The 24,740-nt window shown below is 45.8% G+C and overlaps 1 protein-coding gene across 2 annotated transcripts in view; it reads right to left on the bottom strand.

The window, feature by feature from the left end:
• Positions 1–24,740, bottom strand: part of OSBPL9 (oxysterol binding protein like 9) — a 133,295-nt gene that overhangs the window by 90,259 nt on the left and 18,296 nt on the right. For both annotated transcript variants that reach the window (XM_075935962.1, XM_075935964.1), the window contains exon 2: positions 15,168–15,218. In XM_075935962.1, coding sequence (XP_075792077.1) covers positions 15,168–15,218 — 51 coding nt within the window. The remainder of the gene's footprint in view (positions 1–15,167; positions 15,219–24,740) is intronic.

Raw genomic sequence — 24,740 nt, 5'->3', positions numbered from 1 at the left:
ATAATAGATATTTAAAATGTATTTTCACTCAAGTATCAGAGAGGTAGCCGTGTTAGTCTAAATCTGCATAAACAACGAAAAGTCCTGTGGCACCTTATAGACTAACAGATTTATTGGAGCATAAGCTTTTGTGGATAAAGACCCACTTCATCAGATGCACTCCAGTGTTCATTTTGACATTGGTCACACAAAAACAACTGTATATGCTTGAGAAAAAGACAACAATGAGAAACATTCCAATCCCCTGCTGGCTTTACTTCAACTCTATTCTCCCTCCTCAAGTCATCTAGCAACAGCCTTCCTCTTTGTCCTTTCCTTACGATTGCACCCAATGAAAGAGCCTTCTCCTGTGCAACCCATAAGTCTGAAACTGTCTAGCTATCATCTCTCTCATTTAAAATTTCAATTGATGACATATTTTCTGCCCTATTACTAATTACATCTGATTTTAACACTACTGAAACAGAGATACAGCTTATATGAAAGCTGATCATACAAAAAATTTTAAGATAAAATCACTTATCCTTCCCACTCCAACACACAGACAGAAATTGTTGTGCATAAAGTGTTCTCAACAAGCAGATAGATTCCCTTTACAATCTTCTTCAATGAACTGCCCAAAAAAAGTCACCTCAAGTACAGACTCACCCCTACACAACCACTGGCTGAAAGACTGTAGAACCCAGCTATTAGCTTTTACTTAAACCAGCGAAACCTAGAATTGATCTGGATTCACTGGAGCATTAAGCATACCTCATTGTGCAGAGGTCACTATTAGCCACATGTTTACAGCAAGCTAATAACATACTACGTCATCATATAAAATACATTCACTCTTGTCTGATACCTCAGCCAACTGAATTTCCACTTTGAAGTTTGCAGTGTTGTTGAAATTACATGCTGGTCCAAGATATTAGCTACTGACCAGGTGCAAGATGTAATATCTTAAATTTGACCAATTACTGTGGATGAAAATGACATGTCTTTGAGCTAAACAGAGCTTTTCCTCAGCTCTGGAAAAAGGTACTGGAATGTGGTCCACACTAAGAAGTTAGGTTGACCCAGATATGGAAAATGCACATTTCATGAGCAGCATTTCCTACCTAAACACTAGTGTAGACAGTGCTAGGGTTGACATAATAATTCTTCTATTTACCTAGCTACCGCCGCCCTAGGAGATTGATTATTTATTCTGCTCTTTCCGTACAGATGTCTATGTTGAAGCACTTCAGCCTTGCAGTCACAGTGATACTGCTGTAATATTGTAAGCCTAGACAAACCTTCATAGCATCACAGCTAAATGAAAGGTGGAACAGATTGTTTAGCATAAGTAGTTAACACACATTTTAAGAGGCCATTCGAAGAGAAGTGGTATTTTACCTTTGCAGAAAGAGGATAAAAAAGGAAAAGTTAGTGGTTGAAGACTGTCATAACCACCCATAACTCCAGGGTCTTTATTAAGACCATGTTTTAGTATGCAACAAAATTATGAATTTAAGTTCACTAGCTCATCTTTTGAACAACTGTCAAGAAGAGTAAGTAGTCATTTACAAAGGTAACCATGTAACCACTAAAAATCTTAGCAGTTACAAGTGCTGCGGGCTCTGGAGTATAAAGCTTAGTTTTAGATTGGAGAGCCCATGGGGAAGCCTTCCCAGGAGGAGGGCCACCAGCTCCCAATGACTTTGCTTCCAGGGAAAAGGCTTCACCGCTGCAGGGAAGCTGTCTCCCCAGGGGCAGGGGCAGGGCCAGCAAAGGCTGCCAGCTCCTCTACGAGCTCTGCAGTCAGCTCCGTGGGCACAGGCCAACAGCCCGATAGCCCTGCTCTCAGGGAGCCACAGCAAGTAACCTACATCAGGGGGAAGAGCTGGGCCTGCCATAGACAGGGTCTGCTCCAGCCGGAACTTCCCCCATCTGCAGTGGGCCACATGGGGCTGCAGCAGTCCCGTCAGGGCGGGTGGGGAACTGCTCCAGCCTCTACTTGTTAACCTTTTACAGCCCTAGTTGTGAATGATTTCATTTGAGGACAAGGAGAACTGTGGAGTGATCGTCTCATGAAAAAAGTGTTCACTCCTGCGTGACCGGGTGGTTTTGCCTTGTTTTTCTATGCAAGTTCATTAGCAAACCTAGTTTCACTCATATAGTTGCTGAGGGTGCATTTAATGAACCAAATGCAGTACACCACAAATTTTGATAGGCAAGCAGAGGACCCGTGGGTCTTGAGAGATGTGTTGTGGAAGGCAATTATCACAGAAGTGGAGGTATGCCTGCAGATTTGGAATCTGTTATGGCAAAGTCTGGTGCCACTTTGATTGAGAACATCCTGGCTGTGGAAACAGGGATGTAAAATCTTGTTTTGATTAGTTAACTGGTTAAACAACAGGTGGAGGTACGAGGTAGGGATGGATGTAAGCGAGTAGTCAACTAGTCGATTACCCAATAGACAACTCACATTCCTCCTCCCACCCCTGCTGCCTCTGTATCAGAGGCTGCAAGGGGAAGAGGAAGCAGGAGCCAGTGCTAGGGGGAAAAAGCCGGTGCTAGGGTGCTTAAAAGACGGCTCCTCCCAACACCATCTCCGCCATGCCACCTATCAGAGGCAGCAGTGTGGGAGGAGGAGGCAGAAGATCGCTGTGGGCAGAGGCTGCTCCAGCAGTAGCCCCCCGTCTGCCAGGGGTCCCTGCTCCCCACTGGGACCCTCCCATAGATAGGGGCTGAGGACCCGGGATTGAGCAAGCCAGCTCAGTCCTAGCTCATACCAGGTCCATGACCTACACCTGTGCAGTTTAAATGTTGTAAGAGCCGGGCTGCACACACAGCTCCTACTACATTTAAACTGCAGAACCAGAGTGGGTGTAGCTCTTGAACCAGGTATAAGCCGGGACTGAGTGCCTTCCCTTATCAACTAATCATATAGTTTATACAAATTATATCAACCACACCATTAGCCAATTATTCGCCTCTTAACATCCTTAGTATGAGAGGCCCCATCCCTCCACCATGGCTGGACTGGCCACACCCTCCACTGGAGTAGCCTCCTGCCTGTGATGGACCTCACTGGGATGGAGCAGCCCCCCTTCCACAGTAGCAATCCTCTTTCCACGGGATGCTGCTTCAGCCCCTACCAGTTAACTGTAACCAGTAAGACTCACTTTTAATGAGGCTTAATGGGTGATGCTTACCAATTAACCTTTCACATCCCAAATTGTAGCCAGACACAAACCCCATCTTGTTTTTCCACGAACCCCATCTTGTCGTCCCCCCCCCCCAGAGAGCAAGAGAAAGGCAGTCAGCCTTTGATGCCCTGGGCACGCAGGTGTGGTGCCTGTCCCTGACTCTACCATAAACAGAAACCAGACAGTAAATGGGCTAGCTGACGATTGGGAGGCCTCCCGTCGCCCTGATGGCTAGTACCAGTAATTGACACGCCTGCACTGTCTCAGGAGAGGAATTTTCGCCCATCACATACCGGAGGTGCCCATTGTCTGCATTTTCCCAGGTGTAAATTATGCTTTGCACCCTTCATGGGAAACTTGGCATTCAAAGCCATTTTTCCTAATTGGCCACTTGAGACCAGGAAGAAGCCTATGTGACCCAAGGGGTATAAAGAGGGGTTGAGTTGCCCACCCCATTTGAGCTCCAGTCACCTACACCTGCTGGCAGGTATTGATTGTCTCCCGAGGTCCGTGGGACGCCCAACCTCACCCTACTTCTTCCCGAGGGATTGAGAGAAAGACGCTGGCCACGCCAAGTCTGGAACGCAGGGGTGAGAATTGTACCTGCAATGTGTTTTCTTTATGTGTACACTTTAATTGTCTCTGTTATAAGTTTAGTTACTTTGTTATAGTTTTCTTAAGTCAAACTGCTTCATTTCTATTGTAAACTGCCTTTGGTAAAGTGATTTAGCTATAAACTTTGGGAATAAGTGGGGTGCCCTCATTCACTTATAATATATATATATATATATACACACACACACACACACACACACTGAACCAAGTTTCTTTATTTCTTTTCTCTTTCTTTCTCCTATAAATAAGCCAGTGCGTGTCAAGCTTCTGACTTGAACCCGTGCTGCTGTACCCGAACCGAACACAAACAAAAGAACTTCAGCCGGTCAAAAGGGACAGGTATATGAAGAGCTTGGGCGTTTTGGATCGTGTCGCTTCCAGGGGACAGATCCATTGGGGCACCTCTCAGCCTCCCCAGGCTGCCCGCTGCGAAGGGATTTCTGTATCCTAGCAGCTAAAATCTGAGGTGTTATAAGCTCTCCCTATAAACTCATTGGGGCGCCTGTCAACCTCCTCCAGGTTGCCCGCTGCAAGGGACCCCGGTCTCAGCAGTTGAAGTCTCAGGTGTATAGCACACACACACACCGGGGCGTCTGAGAGCCTGTTGGCTGCCCTCTGCGACAGGACCCCGGTCCTAGCAGTAAAGTCACAGACGTTAAACTATTTTTCGGGGCGCCCTCCAGCCTCCTAGGCTGCCCACTGCAATGAGACTTTGCGTCTCAGCAGTTGAAGACTTGGGTGTAACACACACGCACACACTGCCCTGACCATTTCGGCTGACACAAATGGAGATCTTGCCTCTGATGTTCATCTTAGCGAGATTGGGAAGTTGTTAGAAGGCCAGAAGAGGGGAGTTTGGGAGAGATTTCATGTCCAACTACATGCCACATAAAGAACCACCTTCCTCCAGCAAAGAAAAGGCTTCCTCCAGACACTCCTTATATTAACCACCTCCTTCAGAACACCATATTTCCCATGGATGTCACCTCATTATACACCAACATCCCTCACAATGACAGCACTGGTGGTTGTCTCAAATATCTACAAGACGATGAGTAAATACAGTCATCCACCCCAAACATCAAATGTATCCATTTCTTCTTCACCCATAACAATTTTACACATCACCACACTTTGTCAAAACCATAAGAACAACCGTGAATACAGGGATGGCTCCCCAATATACCATCCTCATTTTGAGCCACCTGGGCAAAGAATTTATGGACAAGCGTACCACAAAATGAATGATATACCCAAGATACAGTTAAGATAAGGTCATCTGTCCAGAGGATGCAAGTAAGTCACTCAGATTTCCATCAGCCACCACCCATCCATCAAACTCTGTAAAATATTCCTGCACCAGCAGCGGCTTTCTAAACACCATAATCATCTTCAACACTGGAACTCTACCAACAACTATATATGAAAAACCCACCACACACACCTACAGAGATCCAGTAACCACCCCAAATATACCAAGAAATTTGATATCTGCAGCCAGGCCCTAAGATATGACAGAATATGCTCTGAGGAAGAACTCACTATATTTAAAGCCACCTTCGCCAAACAAGGACTCTCTACCAAGGGAGTAGCTCACATCATGGAATGGACCACCCGAATACTTGCAGAGAATCTGCTTTACTATGGGAAAAAAGCCCACAGATACGGTTTCATTATTGAAGTTGACTGTGGTGTCCATCAGCAAGACAACTGTTCCATATAACTTTATCAATGCATCTCTATCCTGATGCAGCTGATCCAGTTCATGATTAATGTTCATGAAATAGCTTCACATGTGCTGGACTTTTCAATTCACTTTGTGCAAAATTTTAGCACCTTGACTTCTCCACAGAAACATGGACAGTGACATTGCATACTTTCCTACACCAGCATATCAACAGATTCACTTTTAAAGTTGAGGGAGAGGTTTAGTCTAAAAGCCCCCTCAATCCTGAGCACCTCACTTATTCCAGTAATTGTAATCAGTATCAAACACTACTAAAATACTATTGTAGAACAGACCCAAATGTTGCCTTTTTGAAATAGTGAATGCCTACAAAGATGCCTATCTCCTGCTCCCTTGCCCCTTTTGCTGCATGCTGCCAAATTCTTTTTATGAAACTTTCTTAGCATGAAGGAGACACTGTTTTAGACTCCAATCCAGTTGACAAGTTCAAGGTGCCTCAAAAGATCATGAAAATTAGAGAGACAATATCCAAAACCAGCGTTTAAATAAATTGACGCTTAACCAACATAACCGGACAAACTTGTTAGAATTTGACAATTTAGTGTTCAAAATGTTCATGGCATCCTAGGGGCTGCAACCCAAAAGCTGAGAAAAGCTCTCTAGTCTCAAATAGATTATAGCTTTTATATGAAGAGCACTATTCCCTCCTTGAATGTTTAAAGCTCTGGGCTATGCAAAATTAGTTTTATCCAAAAACAAAACTCAATATAACTAACTGATATATGCTTTCTGAACAGTTCTTCCTACCCCAAGTAAATGAAGTGGATGTTCTGTTAATATCACAACATAACCAGGGCTAATGGATCTACAAAAAAAGAAAAAAAAAAAACAATCAATCCCCCAGCACCAGCTTCTGCTCCATCCCTTGCTGCCTCTATCAGAAAAGGGGGGGAAGAGGGGAAGTGACTAGTCAACTCGACTACCCGATAAGCCTATGCTTATTGGGTAATTGATTAGTCACTTACATCCCTATTATCCATTATCCTTTATACACTACTCTATTTCCCCTTGTAAATAAAGTGCATCTTGACTACCGGTTCATCCATTACAGAGATGTTAGAAATGTATATGTGGTATCAGATTAGTCAGAATTCCTGACCACCTCAGACAGGTAAGTGGAGTCACTGTCAGTTAGTAGCCAAGAACACACGCCACTGATACCTACCACACCCAAAACAGAAAGACACCAAAGTAAGGGTGTCTCCTGGGGTATGTCTACACTACCCCGCTAGTTCGAACTAGCAGGGTAATGTAGGCATACCGCACTTGCAAATGAAGCCCAGGATTTGAATTTCCCGGGCTTCATTTGCATAAGCGGGGAGCCGCCATTTTTAAAACCCCGCTGGTTCGAACCCCGTGCAGCGCGGCTACACGGGGCTCGAACTAGGTAGTTCGGACTAGGAATCCTACTCCGAACTACCTAGTTCGAGCCCCGTGTAGCCGCGCTGCACGGGGTTCGAACCAGCGGGGTTTTAAAAATGGCGGCTCCCCGCTTATGCAAATGAAGCCCGGGAAATTCAAATCCTGGGCTTCATTTGCAAGTGCGGTATGCCTACATTACCCTCCTAGTTCGAACTAGGAGGGTAGTGTAGACATACCCTTGATGATTAGCTGCTCATAAGGGTTTAGCAACCCATAAAACCCGCTTACACAAATATTTTTGACCACCACCAAAACAGAGACCAGCTTAGAAAATAAGTGATCCCTCATGAGGGCTCTTCAGTCTATGGCTGGATTTGAACGAGATTATAGACAAATTTTGCCAATCACGTATTTGTTTGTCTTAACATTTCCTACCCACTAACTCTGAAAGATACCACGCCACACAAGAACAGCTTACACAGTAGTGATTCTGTACTTCTTTTGGATTAGGGAAGAGGAGAAGTGAAAGAATGAGAAACGGCAATATTTTAATGCATGTTCCATTTCAATATCATCTGCATGATCCTCTTTGGTTTCCTTTAATGTTGTCAGAATGGTGCCAAATAACTTCACACTTCAGTCTCCACAGTGCCCAACTCCCTCAACAAAGCAGCCGTAACAAGGTTATGTTGTACTCAAATATTTCAGATCTTACATGTAGATTATGCAATAAGCAAGCCCTTTGTATATCTCATGACAAATTAGACGTCAACTAAAAACTCAGATACTTTCTGACCTTAAGCTCTCATAACTGGAACAACAATAAAGTGACATCATGAGAATTAAGTGAGTGAAATCTATTAAGTGGAAAGGATTTCTGAACAGACTGTTTAATAACACTTCTGTTTGTTTTTGTTCACACCTACTTAACTGCTATGATTAACAATCAATTTAAATAGAGGACATCTTTGTTGGAGATTCAAATTTACACTTCCCCTGCTCCAGACTGCCTTCATTTTCATGTGTGGTAACAGCAGCTTAAGTGACACTGAATGGGGAAAGACTGGGAAAAGGAAACCAAACAAACTACACTCATAAAAAATGAAAGCATAATAAAAAGGCCTGCTCTGAAAATCTTCAGAGAGTAATCTAATAAATACCTAGTAAGTTAATGTTCTTACTCTGCTCTTTTTTTTTTAAATAAGTAGCTGATATACTACACAGTTAACATGATAGCTATCAATGTTTACTCCTTCTCTGGAAAAGAACTTGACCCGTATCATAAAGTAGCAGTCTATGCTGTGACTATCCTCTGCACTAAGGACTTACCTTACATGCCACTGCCAGTGTAGATATGTGCAGCCACATGCCACAATGAAAAGTGGACTATCCATGCTAGGGATGTTAAAAAGCAATTCATCACGTAAAATGTAACTGCTGAAAATTTCTGCAGTTACATGTGAGGGAGCTGGTACTCCTCTACCCCAGATACAGAGGCAGCAGCATGGGGAGTAGGGGGACAGATGGCTCCTCTGAAGCCAACATGCATTGGGTCCATACAATCATGACTGGTGTGTAGTAAGTAAATAAAGAAGCGTTACTCCTTATAACGAGAACTATGGGTCAACAAACTAAACTAATAGGCAGATTCACAATTTTTAAAAATATTTCTTCATACAACTCTCAAATATGTAGAACTACTTGCAGGAGGATGTTGTGAAGGCCAAGATTATAACAGGGTTCAAAAAAGAACTAGATTAATTCATGGAGGATAGGTCCATCAATGGCTATTTGCTAGGATAGGTAGCCCTACCCTCTCTTCACCAGAAGCTGGGAAAAGACAACAGGAATGGGATCACCTGATTATTGTTCTGTTCATTTCCTCTAGGGAACATAACATTGGCCACTGTCAGAAGACAAGATAAGGGACTAGATAGACCTTTGGTCTGATCCAGTATGGCTGTTTCTACATGACCCAGCTACAGAAGCAGCAAAGAATCCATTACTGCAATGGCTGGCCACCCATAAACAGCAGCAATTCATCCAGGAGCTAACATACCACCAAGAACAGCAACACCACCTGGTCCAGAAGATGGCAGCACAACAAATCCAAGTAGCTACTGCTAACCCCTAGGTCAGGCATGTCCAAAGTCCGGCCCGCGGGCCAATTGCGGCCCGTGTTCCGGTTTAATACGGCCCCACAGGTAATTTGGCAATATCTATCTTTTATGGCCCCCAACGAATCCATATGTATTGAGATGAATACATTGTAAAATCTCAGTTAATGTCAGTTGGTCTAAATCAGTTATAAATATATTTGGACACAACATGTATACTTGGTGTTATGTTCCTGTTCATATTTTTTGAACTTAAAAGTTGACAGACAACTTTTATTACCAATAATATGTAATGTACTTTACAGTGTTCCTGACATATATTTCAGCTTCCTGGATTTTTTTTTCATCTGGCCTTCAGATATGAAAGGCAGAGTGATTTAACACCTGTTTAGATTTGTCATCCATGTGACGAAATGAAAAGTATGCCGTTTGCAATAAACTTTGCATAAAATAGTTAATTTGCATTTAATTTTAATGGTTCAAAGAATGTCAGGCAAAACGGTCAGCCCTCACGCATGTTCACTTCAACAAATCTGGCCCTCTTTGAAAAAAGTTTGGACACCCCTGTCCTAGGTAAACCTGATACCAAGAATCCCAGTCAGACTGAGAAAGACAGATCCAGAGAATGACCCTGAACCCTTCTTGGTGACATTTGAATTTTGTGGCCACCATAGTAGCATGGCCACTGAGCCACATTCTTGGCCCTATACCTGACTGGGCAAGGCCAAACAGTCTATAGGATGCTAGATCCTGGGATGCCCAATATTATCTTACATATACTGACAACTCTTCCAGAGGGAAAAACACCCACCAGGGGCCTGACATCAGGTAGTCACCTAGCACCTGAAGAATTGTTGTTGGTGCTGGTTAATCCCAGAAAAGTGCACTAGGGTCCAAGCGGTGGAGGATATGTTCAAACAATTTATCCAGGTACTTGAGGACTGGGATTGGGTCCAGAGACATCTAGAAGCTAAAGCATCAGAGAGAGTGGATTTATGGAAAATTAACTGGCTGTGAGAGTACCAAGCCCCCAAGGCATGGTTGCCAAATGTGGAAGCCCCAACACAGCTAGGACAATGTGGCAAAGGAAACCATTGGCTGGGGCGAGGCCCGAATGCCTTCCAAGGCAAAGACTACGAGGATGAACAGAGAGCTAAGGCTCCTCTGACCAGGATAACCCTAATGAGCAGGGAAGGAAGAACAGCAGCCCCAGCATCAAGAAAATTGCTTGAAGCATGGCAGCACAGTCACTTTCAATTGAACTGTCCTTTTATGGACAGTAGCTACACGCTCAGAGCCCACAAACAGGGACTGGACAAGATGATAGCTCCAATAAGGATCTACGGTCCAAAGCCATGTACTTAAGAGGGTCTAGCTGCACCTTGAATCTCTACAGGGAGAAGTTGGCTGAGGCTCATGAGACACCATCTGTCATCTTCCTACATTATTTACACAGAGATATGTGCCCAGACCCCACAAAGGACATATAGTTATCAGTGAGGAACCACAATGAGACACTCTGTGTGGGAGTCCTGTGCCAACCCAGGAGTCCTGTGCTATGACCAAGAGTATTTTCATGAAGTCTTGCAGATGCAGGAGAAAGATCTAGCCATAGGGGATTACAATGCCTTTGAGACTGGAAAAGAGATGAAGTCTGTGGAGCTGGCTGATGCTGGAACATGAGAAAAGCCAGGGGAGGGGACTTCACAACTTGTGAGAAGGCCCCTGAGGAACCAGTGAATTCAAAGTCCTGTGGACAAGAAACGGCTCATCTAAAACAAGGATACAGGGGAACAAAAGATTCCACTTTGAGCAGAGCACATCAACAACTGGCCACTGCCAAAAGGGAAGTAGTCAACCAATAGACGCTAAGACAATCGCCATGAGTCCAATTACCACCAGGTGGTATGTGACCGCCAATCATCAAACTGTGGCCTGAATTTCTGGTGCTGTGGCCCTTTAGAAGAGAGTTACTCCAGCTCACACAAATTACCTTACATCAGTCACCTGGAAAAGGAAAAAAAAAAAAAAAAGCCTTGAAAGAATTACCAGCCAATTCTATTGGCCAGGCATCTACAAAAAGTAAGGGATAATTTACTAGTTTGTCCTGCCTGGAATGTCAGTTGACAGGACCCAAGAGCACCCTAAGGAACTCCCTGATACTGATGCCAATAACACAATTCCCTTTGAGAGAATTGGCATTTGTTCAAACCCCTAGAAAAAAGCATGAACAGCTAACAGTTCATACTGGTGATAATGGATTATGCCACATGGTGCCCTGAAGCCATTCCATTTCCATAGCCTATGCATTGACCATGGCTATGGAACTCGTGATTGTCAATGTTCGCTCTAAGATTTTTCATCCATGTATGGAGTGAATTTCGTTCTGTTTACCAATATTGAGGTCATGTACGCTTGTGCGGATGTGTGCCAACATGGAATCCACCAGTTACTAGCAGAAATCTTAGATCAATGATTTTCAAACTTTTTGGCCCATTGAACTTTAGTTGCTCATGGAAACTCACCATTAATTACACAATTACGCCCGAGCCATTTTGCTAGTGCTGCAGCTAGGGAGATTGGTTTAATTTAAATTATTAAACAGATTACACGCTTTAACTTTCTCGTGTTATTTTATTTAAAACTAAGTTTGATAAACTATTAATTTATGTCCAGCACGAAAGGTTTCAATATTTTATTTATGGCATGTGTGGGGAACCTCTCTTAGGTCGGGGGTCCCCACAGAAAAATCAGTTGGGGACCACACAAGTGAGAAGCAAAAAAATTCCTCCGAAACCCCCCCAGCCCTAACTGATGTGGCTCCCAACTCAGACACCTCACTCCTCTGACATTTCAGTCCCATGTGATGAGGTGAAGGGACAGAGAGGACTGAGGTTCAGGGCTGCTTGGCCCCTCCCCCCAGACTGAGTCCCCGTGGGTGCAAAGCCCCCACCTGCCTTCTGCGTGTGCAGGGTCCTCAGGCCCAGTGTTGCTTCCTCTCACCGCTGCCAGGTGTGGTGCAGCCCAATCTGCAGCTGAGGAAGGAGGGGCGCCAGCCACTCATGCACCATGAGAGCCCACCCTGCCAGGCCAACCCTGTGCAGCCCAACCAAGTTGGGACACGCCGCTGTTACCATGATGGCAGCGTCCTTATGTGTAGCTCCGTGGCCTGCATACAGAGCACAGGGTAGGTGAGTTTGTTTTCTTCCCCACCCCTCCTGCCAGCCGAAGCCGGTACAGTATCCTTGCAGCTCTGCACCAACCACAAGGCTGCAGCAACAGCGCAGGCTCCCCACTGCACAGGCATAGGGGGGCAACCTCTGACCATGGACCACCTGGCAGGCGGCCACACTTTGAGAACCACTGTCATGTATATATTTTTAAATGTGATGGAAGAAAAAAAAAATACTGTAACAAAGGACAATTAACAAGGTACATGACTTTATTTAATATTATCAAATAAAAAATTAATACTGCAAAATTTTCAGTAGCCATTTGGTATCTTACATGTATCTGTTCCTTTGAGGCAAAAAACAAAATTGTCCATTTTCTTGACATAGCAAACAAAATATTTTATCATTAGTATCGATACATTAAATGAAATAGTTGTTCATTTTATGCTCAAAATTAAAGGTTATTTTATGTAATGGGCTCATTTCTGAGCATTTTTTTGTGCACATATTGCTCCCCATTATCTAGGAAACTGTGTTTTTTAAATATTTCATTTGTTTACATATCACAGATCTTTCATTGATCAAGCTGGTGTGATTCAGCTCTGTGTAAAGAGTGAGGAATGAAATCCTTCTGCATATTTTATTCATTTATTTGTATTTGTGCACCTAACCAGTGTCTGAATAACATTGGTGGACAGCAAGCTTCAGCATTTTAGCACCAAGTTAGCACAGTCTCATTCTCAGGTCTGGATTGCTCTCTCCTTTTGTGGGTGCTTCCTGCCTTGTACTCTCAACAGCCACCAAGCACCTCGGGGGAAAGGTGAGGGGGCAAAAGAGGCTTTTTTTTTTAAAAAAAGCAGACCAACAAAACATGGGGTTTCCACTAGAGAGAGGGAAGGGAGAGGGGGCAGGGGGCAGAGAGATTCCTGGCTGGCTGACAGGCTCTTTTTAAAGCAGCTCAAACTCTCCCCCACCAGCTTACCTTTTTTCCACTACCAGCTACAAGGTCAGGAGCGCTCTGGAAGAAGTACCTAATTAGGGCAGGGCTGCAAGAGCTGCTGAGCAGCTCTGCTAATGAGGTGGGCGGGTCTTAAATTATTCCTACACAGCCATGCAATGCACACCCTACAGGGAACTACGATAATGGTCTTTGTGAATATGGGGATGTCCAAAGCAACAAATCTGGGGATGAACTGCATCACAACTGATTATCAGTAGCTTGCAGATTTTTTTTTTAAAATCAAATTTCTAGATCATCTGTCTACTACTCCCAAACAGATGGTGTAGTCAAACACTTCAACAGAACCCTGCAAGGGATAACAGTTTGTGGCTGAAGACACTCACCACTGGGACCACTTGTTATTGTCCCCACTGTTTACAGTGCACAAGGGCCTCACTCCTCAAGTTATATAGGAGACAACCTCAGGGGATTCTACATCTGATTGGGACTAGAGAACTTATGGGAGAGGGAGAAGAAGAGGGCAGAGCTCAGTACCCACAGAGAACTAGATGTTCAAGGGCTCCACTCAGCACAGCTGTGTCTCAGCACAAGAAATCCATCAAGAAAAAGTACTTGGACACAGATATACTCAGGTTCTTTGATGCAGCTCTCTGTTTCTCCCCATTTCCTCAATTCACATTGCTCCCCACCAGCTGAAGATTCTGTGGTTTTGCCTACTGCACTCTTCCTGCCCTACCGCCCCCCCCCCCCCCCCCCCCCCCCCCCCACACACACACACTTTTTTTCCGCTCAGCGTTCTGTTTACTACCTCTGGCCAATAGCTATTTGGTGCTGTAATACCAAGCATAGCAGCACTGTCAAGAGGCAGAGATGGTAATATTTCCACTTTTTTCCTGCCATTTTAATACCATTCAATAGAGACCATATCAGATCAGAGTGACTGAAATGTACATGTTTGGTACATTGTGCTTAAGTTCAGCAGGCATTTTGGGCCTAAGCTCACTGTTTCAAACTATCTAAAAATTTAAAAGCAAAAGCATGCAGCTTTCTCATTGTACCTAGTTCAGTAGGTTCACATTACTACCTGCTTCTTTATAGAGCTCAGATAGGTCACTACCAAATTCATGGTCCATTTTGATCAGTTTCACAACCAGAAGTTTTTTTAATTAGTCAACCTTTTCAGTTGTTTACATCTGAAATTTCATGGTGGGGGTCATGGTGAGGGTCACAATCTAAAAGGTACCCAGAAGTGGGTCTAATCTTTCTGTTTCTCCCCAGCCCAGCAGAGACTCACAATTGAGAGCTCCCTGGCTGGGGCGCTCCTAGAAGCGGGGGGATATCTGACCCACCTCCACAAGTCTTATCCAGTTGCAGGAACTTCTGAGGCTCTAGCTTCCTGCAGCAGTAGGGAGGCAGAGACTCCCAAAGGGTTTTCTCTCCTACTGAGAGCAAGAATTGGCCAGTGGAAAGACAAATCCTCTCCCCTCCCCAGTCCAGCCAGGACTTGCAGCTAGGAGCTCTAGGACTGGAGCACAACCAGCAAGGGAGAGATCAGATTTCACATAGAAAGTCTTATTTCACAATCCATGACACATTTTTCATGCTGTGAAACTGGTAGGGCCCTAGCCATAGATCTCAGGGCATTTGATTAATAAGGTACAGTATCGTTATCACTGTTTTATAAATAAGGAATGTTAGGCACATAGGTCAAGAGCAGCATTCCCTGTAAGCTGAGCGACTGGGTGGTAACCAAAGAGAGATTCAAATGCCAACCAGCCAATTAGCAGAGTGCACAAGCCGGCAGCATGTGTTTCCACTGGTGGTGCACACTCTCACATGCCTCAATGCACATACATTTTATTCTGCACATGGATGGGAAAAATTATAGAGGGAACATTAGTCAAGAGATCTTGACAGTTTCTGACTCCCAAGTCGCAGTCCAATGCCCTATCCAGTAAACCACATTATCCATATTACTGTATAAGGAATTAATAAGTGTAAGAGAAGAATACTTACTCTCAGTCTCACACACCCTCTTCGTGATCCTCTCATCATTTTGTCCTTTGACTGAAAGAGAACAGATTCATTAGATTAATACATTTACTAAGAATCACAATTCTTCAAGACAATTTGGAAAGTAGTAAAAAAATTTGGAATACATTTTAGTCTGGTGAAATAAGACTACTGCTTTGACAGACGTTATACACTATATTGCACAGGAAGAAAACAAAAAAACTGTTTCCAGACCAAGAAGTGCTAAAGTGAAAATTCTCAATGTTTTGAGGGGGAGGGGAAAGGACAAGTTTGTTTTGCAATCTGTATCCAATCTGTCAAACAGCTTTTGAGGAGCAAAAATAGATTTGTTTGCTTGTTCATTTAAAATAAATTGTTGGCAATATTAATAGTGGAAAGAAAATTGCTTAATCTATTATGTACATTTAAGATGCATTTTCTGTGCAGATTTTTTTCAATACACTACCCACTTTAGAGCAAAGAAAAAAGATTCAAGATACAGCAATTGAGCAAAAATGTAAGCTACTGAAAGATAATATATTAGCCCCCGTTTTAAATCTTACTCAGAGGAATCCCTCCCCTCTCAGGCACAGAGTTAAAACTCATGCAATCTTACATTATGTTTGACAGACAATGTTTGAGGTCATCTAACTACCTGAGTCAATCTGGACGTTTGAATCTTAATAGGGCAGTAGATATGAAAGCACTATGGAGGTTGTATCTCCCTCTGGTGGATGCAAGAAGCAACAGTAGCAGAAACCTTATTCAGCCTTAAACTAGCAATCCAAATATGCTGATTAACAGGGGAGGAGGGAGACAAACAAAAGGGACTTTTTACAATCACCTCAGACTTGGGAGAGAAATAAATGGAGTATAATTGTATGAGTCCTTGTTTTAAAAATATATCTTGTGGATTTACACATGCACACAATTCTGCTCTTAAGTTAAGTTACATACATCAATATGCATCTGCAGGATTTATTCCAGTTAATAGAATAAATTACCTAGGTAATCACTGTCACTGGAGATTTTTAAGAGCAGGTTAGACAAACTCCTGTCATCAAGGATAGTCGAGATGATGCTTGGGGTTCTGCCATAAGAGCAGGGAACTGGCTTCATGACTTCAACGTCTCTTCCAGTTCTATTCTTCATTAAGGCCATGATTTGGAAAACTTATAGCCCATTTACAGACTTGAACCATTTTGATTTTTCTAAATGTATTTAAATGTAGCATTCTACCTTCTCCATACTTTACTGCACTTCTCAAAATATGAAGTTTAAAAGTCATACTAATGATTAACTAATAAAATTTTTTATTATAGAAGTTAAGGCTCTTTTTGGTTTAGAAACAGTCACTTTCAATTATCACCTTATTTGCAAATTATGGCATAATCAAGTACAGGCAGTCCCTGACTTACACGGATCCGACTTATGTCGGATCCGCACTTACGAACGGGGCTTTTCTCGCCCCGGAGCCCACGGGCGGCGGGACCGCCCAGAGCGCAGCGGTCCCGCCACCGCGTCCTCCGGGGTGAGAAAAGCTGCTCCGGGTCTCCCTGGTGTGCTGGGGGGGACTCCCCAGCACAGCAGGGAGACCCAAGCAAAGCCACACAGGCGGCGGGACCCCGCTGCCCATGCGGCTTTGCTCCTTTGCCCCCGGACTCCCCCAGCACAGCAGGGAGACAGGAGCAAAGCTGCAGAGGCGGGGGACCCCGCCACCTGTGAGGCTTTGCTCGGGTCTCCCTGCTGTGCTGGGGGGGACTCCCCCCCAGCACAGCAGGGAGACAGGAGCAAAGCCGCAGAGGCGCGGGACCCCGCCGCCTCTGCGGCTTTGCTCTGGGTGTCCCTGGTCTGCTGGGGACACCCCCCAGCGAACCAGGGACACCCGGAGCAAAGCCGCAGAGGCACGGAACCCCGCCACTTCTGCGGCTTTGCTCCGGGTCTCCCTGGTCTGCTGGGGAGGGGGCACAGCTAGTGCCCCCCTTCCCCCAGCAGACCAGGCTTTTGTTGTGGACGCCTGGGGTAGAGCAGCTGGGGTGCTGCCGGGTTGGTCCTGGGGGGACCTACCCGGCAGTGCCCCAGCTGTTCTGTCCCAGGCTCCAGATTCAGCCGCTGTTGAAACTGATCAGTGGCTGATTCCAGGAAGCTCGGGGCAGAGCAACTCTGCCTAGGGCTTCCTGTAGTCAGCCCCTGGACAGTTTCAGCAGCAGCGGCTGAATCTGGAGCCAGTTCCGAGTTACGTACAAATTCAACTTAAGAACAAACCTATAGTCCCTATCTTGTATGTAACCCGGGGACTGCCTGTAATTGCCAATGACACTAAAACAAAACACTGTAGCATTAAGCAGAAGCCTTGTTTTAAAAATGCAAATTTTATCTCCATCCAAAATAAATTTTTTACTACATGGAGACTGAACTTTTTTCGAGGCATGATGTAATTATTTTGAGGCTAATGGACTTATGTGCAGATGTAGTGACAAGGAAGTATATAGTTTAAGATACAGCTCGATCACTATGTATAAGAACCAGCATAGAGGTAAGACTTTCCATGCAGTGAGAGAGCACAGTTTCTTCCAGAAAAATCCTAACAGTGAACAGATATTGTACAGTTTTTCTTCCAGATTTAGTGTTACTTTTGACCCACACAAAATCTAACCCTAAGTACAGAATCGGTCTAATTTCTGGCATTTTGTCAACATTTAAGATTAAAATTTAAGATTAAAAATTATGGTTTGATTTATTTTTAAATGGTTTGATTTATTTTTAAATTCCTTTGAAGTAGGAATAAGAGCCTCCGGAAAAGGGCACTTTTTCCGGAGGATCGGGGCCAGTCTAGACGCTCTTTTCCGGCTTTTCTAAAAGCCGGAAAAAAGCGGCGGACATTTTTATTTAAATGCCGCGGGGGATATTTAAATCCCCCGCAGATTTCCCTACGACGACTAGTGAAATTTACATGCCCCTTCCGGAAAAGGGGCCAGTGTAGACGTAGCCTATATGTATAGGGTTACTGCTGATTTCATTGCAGAAACTTAAAATACCATGTAGAGAACTATATTTCAGTATAATACTCTATCACTAAGTATACCCCATGCCATATCCACACTAAAAACTTACCAAGTCAAGGCTGTCAGTTAAGAATATGAAGTGTGATTCCTTAATTGATAACTGTGCCAATAAAGCCTACTCATGCAGATAATAGTCACCCAGGCATAGCTGCACTTCTTCCTGTTATAGATTATTTTGTGTGGTGGGGCTGTAATAAACTGTCCTGGCAAAAGCAGTTTTGCTAGTATAAGCTGCATCCACACTAGGAAACACTGGAAGTACTTCAATACCAAGCAAGAAAGTACCCCACTTCTATTTCCAAAGTAAGAACATCCATGCAGATTTGCAATAAAACAAAAAATATTAAATCAAGCTTAGTTATTTCAGTGTACACCTTTATGTAGAAAAGCCCTTAATGAGGAAGATGAAGGGATCCACAGAGCTCTATCAGTGTTGAAGACTCAGGGTATGTCTACACTGCAGTGTTTTCCCAGGGAAAAAAAAGGCAATTTTTCCAGAAAAACAATACTTATGTCCACAGTGCTATTGTGTTCTTTTGAAAGAGTCAAAAGAACAAACGGGTTTTTCTGACAGCATTAAACCTCTTTCTAGGAGGAAAAAGCTTTTTCCACAAAAGACTTATCGGAAAAAGGCGTGTGTGGACGGGGAAGAGGGTGTTTTTTCAAAAGAAAAGGCCTCTAGGAAATAACACAGGTGCCCTGGCGGTCACTCTGTCCCAACTAATCAGAACTCTATAGTTCCTGTCTCCTGGCAGCTCTTAAAGCTGCAGGCACCTAGGACAAGGCTTGTGTCAGGAAGCCAGGCCTGGGAGCTACACCTTACCACACAGCTCTGACTGCCACCCACATTTGCAGCAATGGCCCAGCCACAAGCCCCCTGGCCCTCACAGGGAACACCACCAGGACTCCCAGGAGCCAGCCAGGGGCACAAAAAGACGAGCACCCTCCTGGTCCACAACGGAGATCCTGTCCCTCCTCAAGTTCAGGGGAGAGAGGGAGGGAAGAGACCCTGCAGGATATCTCCACTCCCGGCCAAGAAATGCCAACATCTGTGGCCAGACGGCTGAGGCTCTGGCCAAGAGGGGGACACACCCCAGACACTGGAACAGTAAAAGAGCTCTGCCAGGGCTATGCCAAGGCCAGGGAACACAGCTCTTGCTCCGGGGCAGAACCCCACTCCTGCCCCTACTGCTAGAAGCTCCACCAAATACTGGGGGTGGTGAAGCCATTTCCCCACCCGTAGTGGAGGAGTAGGAGCTTGAAACGCCCATCATCACCAGCCCAGAGCTCCCCGCTGAGAAGCAGAAGGAACAGCAGCTGCAGGAGGAGGAAGACATGGCCAGCACAGTCACCCTCACCCTGGAGCCGGTACTCCAGGCCCTGGAGATCTCCCAGGCCTCCTGTGACGACGGAGAGGGATCATCAGGTTAGTGCTCTCAGTCTGTCATACACAGAGGGCAAGGGAGGCGGGCACAGAGGGAATGGGGTGCAATCATTGCTCGGCCTGGACATCGTGCTGCAATCCGTGCATGTGGAACCATGTGCAGCGCCAGTCTGCACGACGCAGCCTCAGGAAGCAGACCCAGAGCACCCCTGGGCTCCTGCTCACAAGTTTGGGGAGGCCCCACACACGTGATACCCTGGGGGGGGGGAAGCCCTCCCACCACCCACCAACACTAGAAGCAGGGTGGTCCCAAGGGCGTGCACACCACCTCACTCAGCCCGAGGAGTGCCACACACAGCACATAGGGATGCCTGCCCACGCGAGGCACCACTCGCTCCTGCAGACAGTGCTGCCAGGCGCAAGTGCATGTGTGGGCTCCATGGAAGGCCAGGCTACTCCAGGTGCCTCTCCCACCCATGGAATCCCACTGTGGCCAGACACCTCCCTTGCCTGGCTTGTCTGTGGGATGGTGAGGAAAGCAGGAAGCATGGTCCTCTGGGCACCTTGGAACCCGTGAGGCACAGCCAGCTGTGCAGGCTACACATGGGCTTGGTCCCAGGACCTCCCCGTCTTGTGGCCCAAAGACAGTTGGTCGCAGCTCTCAGAGGAGGGCATGGCCTCAGGGACAGTGTTTGCATGGATGACCGACCGCCTATCCTCCTTTGTTCTCCACAGCCAGACCAGCTGTCGTAGAGGGATGATCACCGCCAGCCGAGGCAGCCGCCCAACCCCGCGGGAGCCGCAAGTGCATGAGGGTCCAGGAGGACCTCATAAGGAAGCATATGGACGTCCTGTGTGACATGCAGCAAACTCTGGCCAAGAAGATCTGGGAGGACACCGAGAGACAGAACCGCACGCAGAACCAGCTTGCGCAGCAGACTGACAACATGTGTGCCATCATCCGGGGAAACAATGGCACACTCAACTCCTATCCTGTTCCTGCCCCCCACACTCCTTCCCCCCCCGCTATGCCCATGCCCCCACTCTCTGTCCCCCATACAATGCCTATGTCCTCTCCCCCTGTCATCTCTGACCCCACTCCAGTTCCCCCTCCTGCTCACCGCTCTGTTGTCCCAGGCCACACCCAACCCCAAGTTCGCCGAAGTCCCTGGACCTGAGGTGGCACTTCCAGCCGCACCACACGCCATTCCCAGCCCCGAGAGCCCCCCTGCTCCCTCCCCCATCCAGGTTCTCAGCCCCCCCGCTCCCTCCTCCTTCCCAGTTTATTTTATTATAAAAAAATACAAAGTTGTTTTGTTCAAATAAAAACAGATGTGTTTATTCAGAGTTCAGGGAAGGGAGGGGTTGTGATGGGAAAGGTATAGTAGAGAAAGGTACTCCCCCTAGTGGAGAGGCCCTGGGGACAGTTACTGGGGGCCTTGAGAGAAACTCTCGCTCAGGGCCTCCCGGATGCACACCCCCAACTGACAGGCCTGTGCATAGCTGTTCGAAGGCCCTCCGTTCGTGACTGGCCTCTGACCCCCATCCCAGTAGGAAGGTCTCCCCCTTCCTCTCCACGTTGTGGAGGACACAACACGCAGAGACCACCTCAGGGACATTGTGCTCCCCACATCGAGGTATGTCAGGAAGTATCTGAACCTCGCCTTGAGGTGCCCGAAGGCGCATTCCACCTGCATGCGGGCCCGGCTCAGGTGGACACTGAATTGTCCCTGCTAGGGTCCAGGTGGAGACGTACAGCTTCATCAACCGCAGCATGAGGGGGGAGGCAGCGTCCCCCACAATGCACACTGGCATCTGTAATTCCCCAACCCCAAAGTCACACTGGGGGAAAATGTGCCAACCTCTAGCTTCTGGTAGAGGCTGGAGTTTCTAAATACGCGGGCGTTGGTCATCCTGCCCCACCACCTGATGAAAATGTCTGTAAACTGTCCACGGTGGTCAACCAGGGCCTGCAGCACCATCGAGAAATAGCCCTTCCTGTTGATGTACTGGGCGCAGATTGAGATGTGGGTTCCATCAATGACTCCCACACAGTTGGAGAACCCCAGGGTGGCAAATCCTGCAGCAATCGGGTCCAAGTCTCCCAAGTGGATGACCCTGTGCAGCAGGATGGAGTTGATGGCCCTCAACCTGAAGAAGGAGCAAACACACAAAACAGAGTGAGAGGGAGTGCCTGAGCCCTCAGGAAGTGCCCGCCCTCTCCCATCCCCTCCCAACATTCCAGGAGCTACCCTCTGAGGCTGCCCCTTGAACAACAGTGCTGTGTGAGGGTAGGCCAGAAGAACCCCCTCAGGACTTACCTCCCACCCACAGTCTACCCCCACACCCTCCCTTTCCAGGACTCCCTCTTACTGCAGGGACTGCAGCCCAAGAGCACCTTACCTCCATGAGGAGGGCCCCAACGGTGGACTTCCCCACGACGAACTGTTTGCCCACTGACGAGTAGCTGTATGGGGTGGCAAGCTTCCAGACGCTGATGGAGACCCGCTTCTCCAGGTGAGTGTCCCATCGTCGGAGGACAGGGGCAAGCCAGGCACACAGCTCGATAAAGGTGGCCTTCCACATGCCGAAGTTTTGGAGTCACTGCTGATTGCCCCACCCCTCCATGACCAGCCAGCTCCCACCTGTTGGAACTCGTGTCCAGCCTCGAAAAGCATCTCTCCACTGTGGGGTGCAGTTGCAAGGGCACACAGGGAGAAGGTCTCAGTGATTAGCTTGTTGTTGACCTTGTGCAGGGCCAGGAAGGCAGCCTGCACAAACTGCTGTAGAAACTGCAGCATGGCCATGTGGGGCCATCGCATACCCAGAGGCAGCTCCAGCTCCATGGCTAGGAGTATGCTGTGGTGTCCAAAAGCTGGGAAACCAGAGCACACACTGCTAACGCTTTGCTGTCCCTCAGAGAGATAGGCAAGCATGCAGCAGAAGCAGAGAAACAGCTGTGCGGAGGTGGGAGGGAGGTCCCTTTAAGTGCATGTCTCACCTAGCCTTAGACAACAGCACTCAGAAGCAACTGCTGACTTAATGCCCTGCCTGAACTGGTTCTGGGTGGCCTTATATGTGAGATATAGCATCCAATCAATGTGGAGGCTCTTTCAAAAAAACAGATTGCTTTTCTGTTGTGCTTTTGCTGTGTAGACTCTCTCTTTCGAAAAAAGTTTTTCCAGACGATCTCTTGCGGAAAAGCTTCTTCCGAAAGAAGCTTGCAGTCTAGACAGAGTGGATGTGTCTGAGGAGGTGGAGTGAGCATGAGAAAGACAACTGTTTTCTAGGCTATGGTTCCACTGCAGAGTTAGCCTATATGATTGGCACAAACGTCTGAGAGCTCAGACCAGCCCAGCCAGGGGGCGAGCATCCCCACAACAAAACCATACCCATGTTATTATGGCATCACTGTTTCTGCCAGTGCCCAGATACATGCATGAGGAAGAATATCCCACCATTCTTTTTTTCTGACCCATTCCAGAATTCTTTTCCAATCATTTGTGACAAAATTTGTCTGTCCTTTGTAGAGACCTGAGGAAAGGGTATTTGAAGACAACAACACTTCACTGCTTTTTGCCTATGCCTTCTCTCCAAAGTGGGCTGTTTCGAGCCCAAATAGGATTTATCTATTACTGGATTCTGCTCTATCTCCCCTCTTCACCCTTCCAAAGCTGGAAATCTAGCCCAAATTTAAGGCACCTTTGAACTCCGGTCTAAGGGTTTTTTGTGCATACAATGGTGAGGATTAAGCCAAAATTCAGCTAAGTCGGAGTTAATTGCGAACACGGACTCACCCTTGTAAGTCATCGACAAATAAGCTTATCTATGCAGTCACCAGACATACTCACTTATCTGTGGAAGCAACAAACATAACTAAAGCAACTACTACAGCTAAAGTTGCATTATATAATCTAAACCATCATTTTCACAATTCTAATTTTTCCAAACAGTGATCTTTATAACAAAAGCTTTCCTACCTTAGCCTTGTGGCAAGACTATTTTTGCGTTAGAAATTAGGAAAGAAATATTTTAGCCATTTGGGAATACACAGAGTGAATTCTGAGTGCCGCACCCATCAGAAGTCTGCATATGGGATCCCAAAAATACATGGTACTTAAAAATATAGTACACAGAGACCACCAACTTCTGCTAATTTAATTGTTTCATCCCCCTGAACTGCACCTAAGGAAAGGTGTGCAGCTAATTGAGAATATGTAGAACATGCCCTCCAAGTCATTAAAATACATTGCTTAGGGGGAAAAAAAAAAACTATCACAAAGTTCGTATTTTTAATCAATACTGTTTTGCCTGGGATTACAAAAACTAAGATCAGCAACAGGATTGTTTTGGAAAGGGGGAGGGAGGGAGAACAACTGCAAGTGAAAAGTCTAATTTTAAAAAGTTTAGAAACTTAAAATATTTAAACAGTAGTCCTGAATCCCATTCTTCATTGATTGACATATATGTAAATCCATACAAACTATCTGAAAAAATTGAATTGTTCCATTGTCTCTGAAAATAGATTTTGGCCTAAGTACAGAGGAAATACGGGAAAATGCAACCAACCACATTTGTCTCCAGGAAGTAAGGATTGTTCCATTGTGTAGGCAGATACAGTCCCCCAGGAGTGGAAAGAGGTAACTAGTGTGATCCCCCAAGGCTCTGTCCTAGGACCCATCCTATTCAACTTATTTATAAATGAGTTAGAGCAGGGGTTCCCAAACTTTTTGACATGGGGACCAGTAAATCCATTCACAAACTTTTGGAAGACTGGTAATGTTCATTTGCATATTTGCATATTCATTAATCAAATGCTGAATATTCAAATAAGTTGTTTCTGGTCCTCCCAAAACCCCCAGTGCCAGCTTTAGCAAAGCTTTTGATATGGACACCCACAATATTCTTGCCAGCAAGTTAAGGAATATGGATTGGATAAGTGGACTGTAAGACAGACAGAAAGCTGGTTAGACCAGGGTTTCCCAAACATTTTACTTTAGTTGGAACCCTTTTTTTTTCCCGTACTGCTTTTTGCAGCCCAAAAATATAAACACATAAAAAACAAACTGAGAAAATACCAGACATATAACATGTCTGGTATTTTCTCATTAGGTAAGTTGTACTATT

This window comes from Pelodiscus sinensis, chromosome 9 (assembly GCF_049634645.1).
Source record: "Pelodiscus sinensis isolate JC-2024 chromosome 9, ASM4963464v1, whole genome shotgun sequence".
NCBI classification, from domain to species: domain Eukaryota; kingdom Metazoa; phylum Chordata; order Testudines; family Trionychidae; genus Pelodiscus; species Pelodiscus sinensis.
This window is presented reverse-complemented; position numbering and strand designations above follow the sequence as displayed.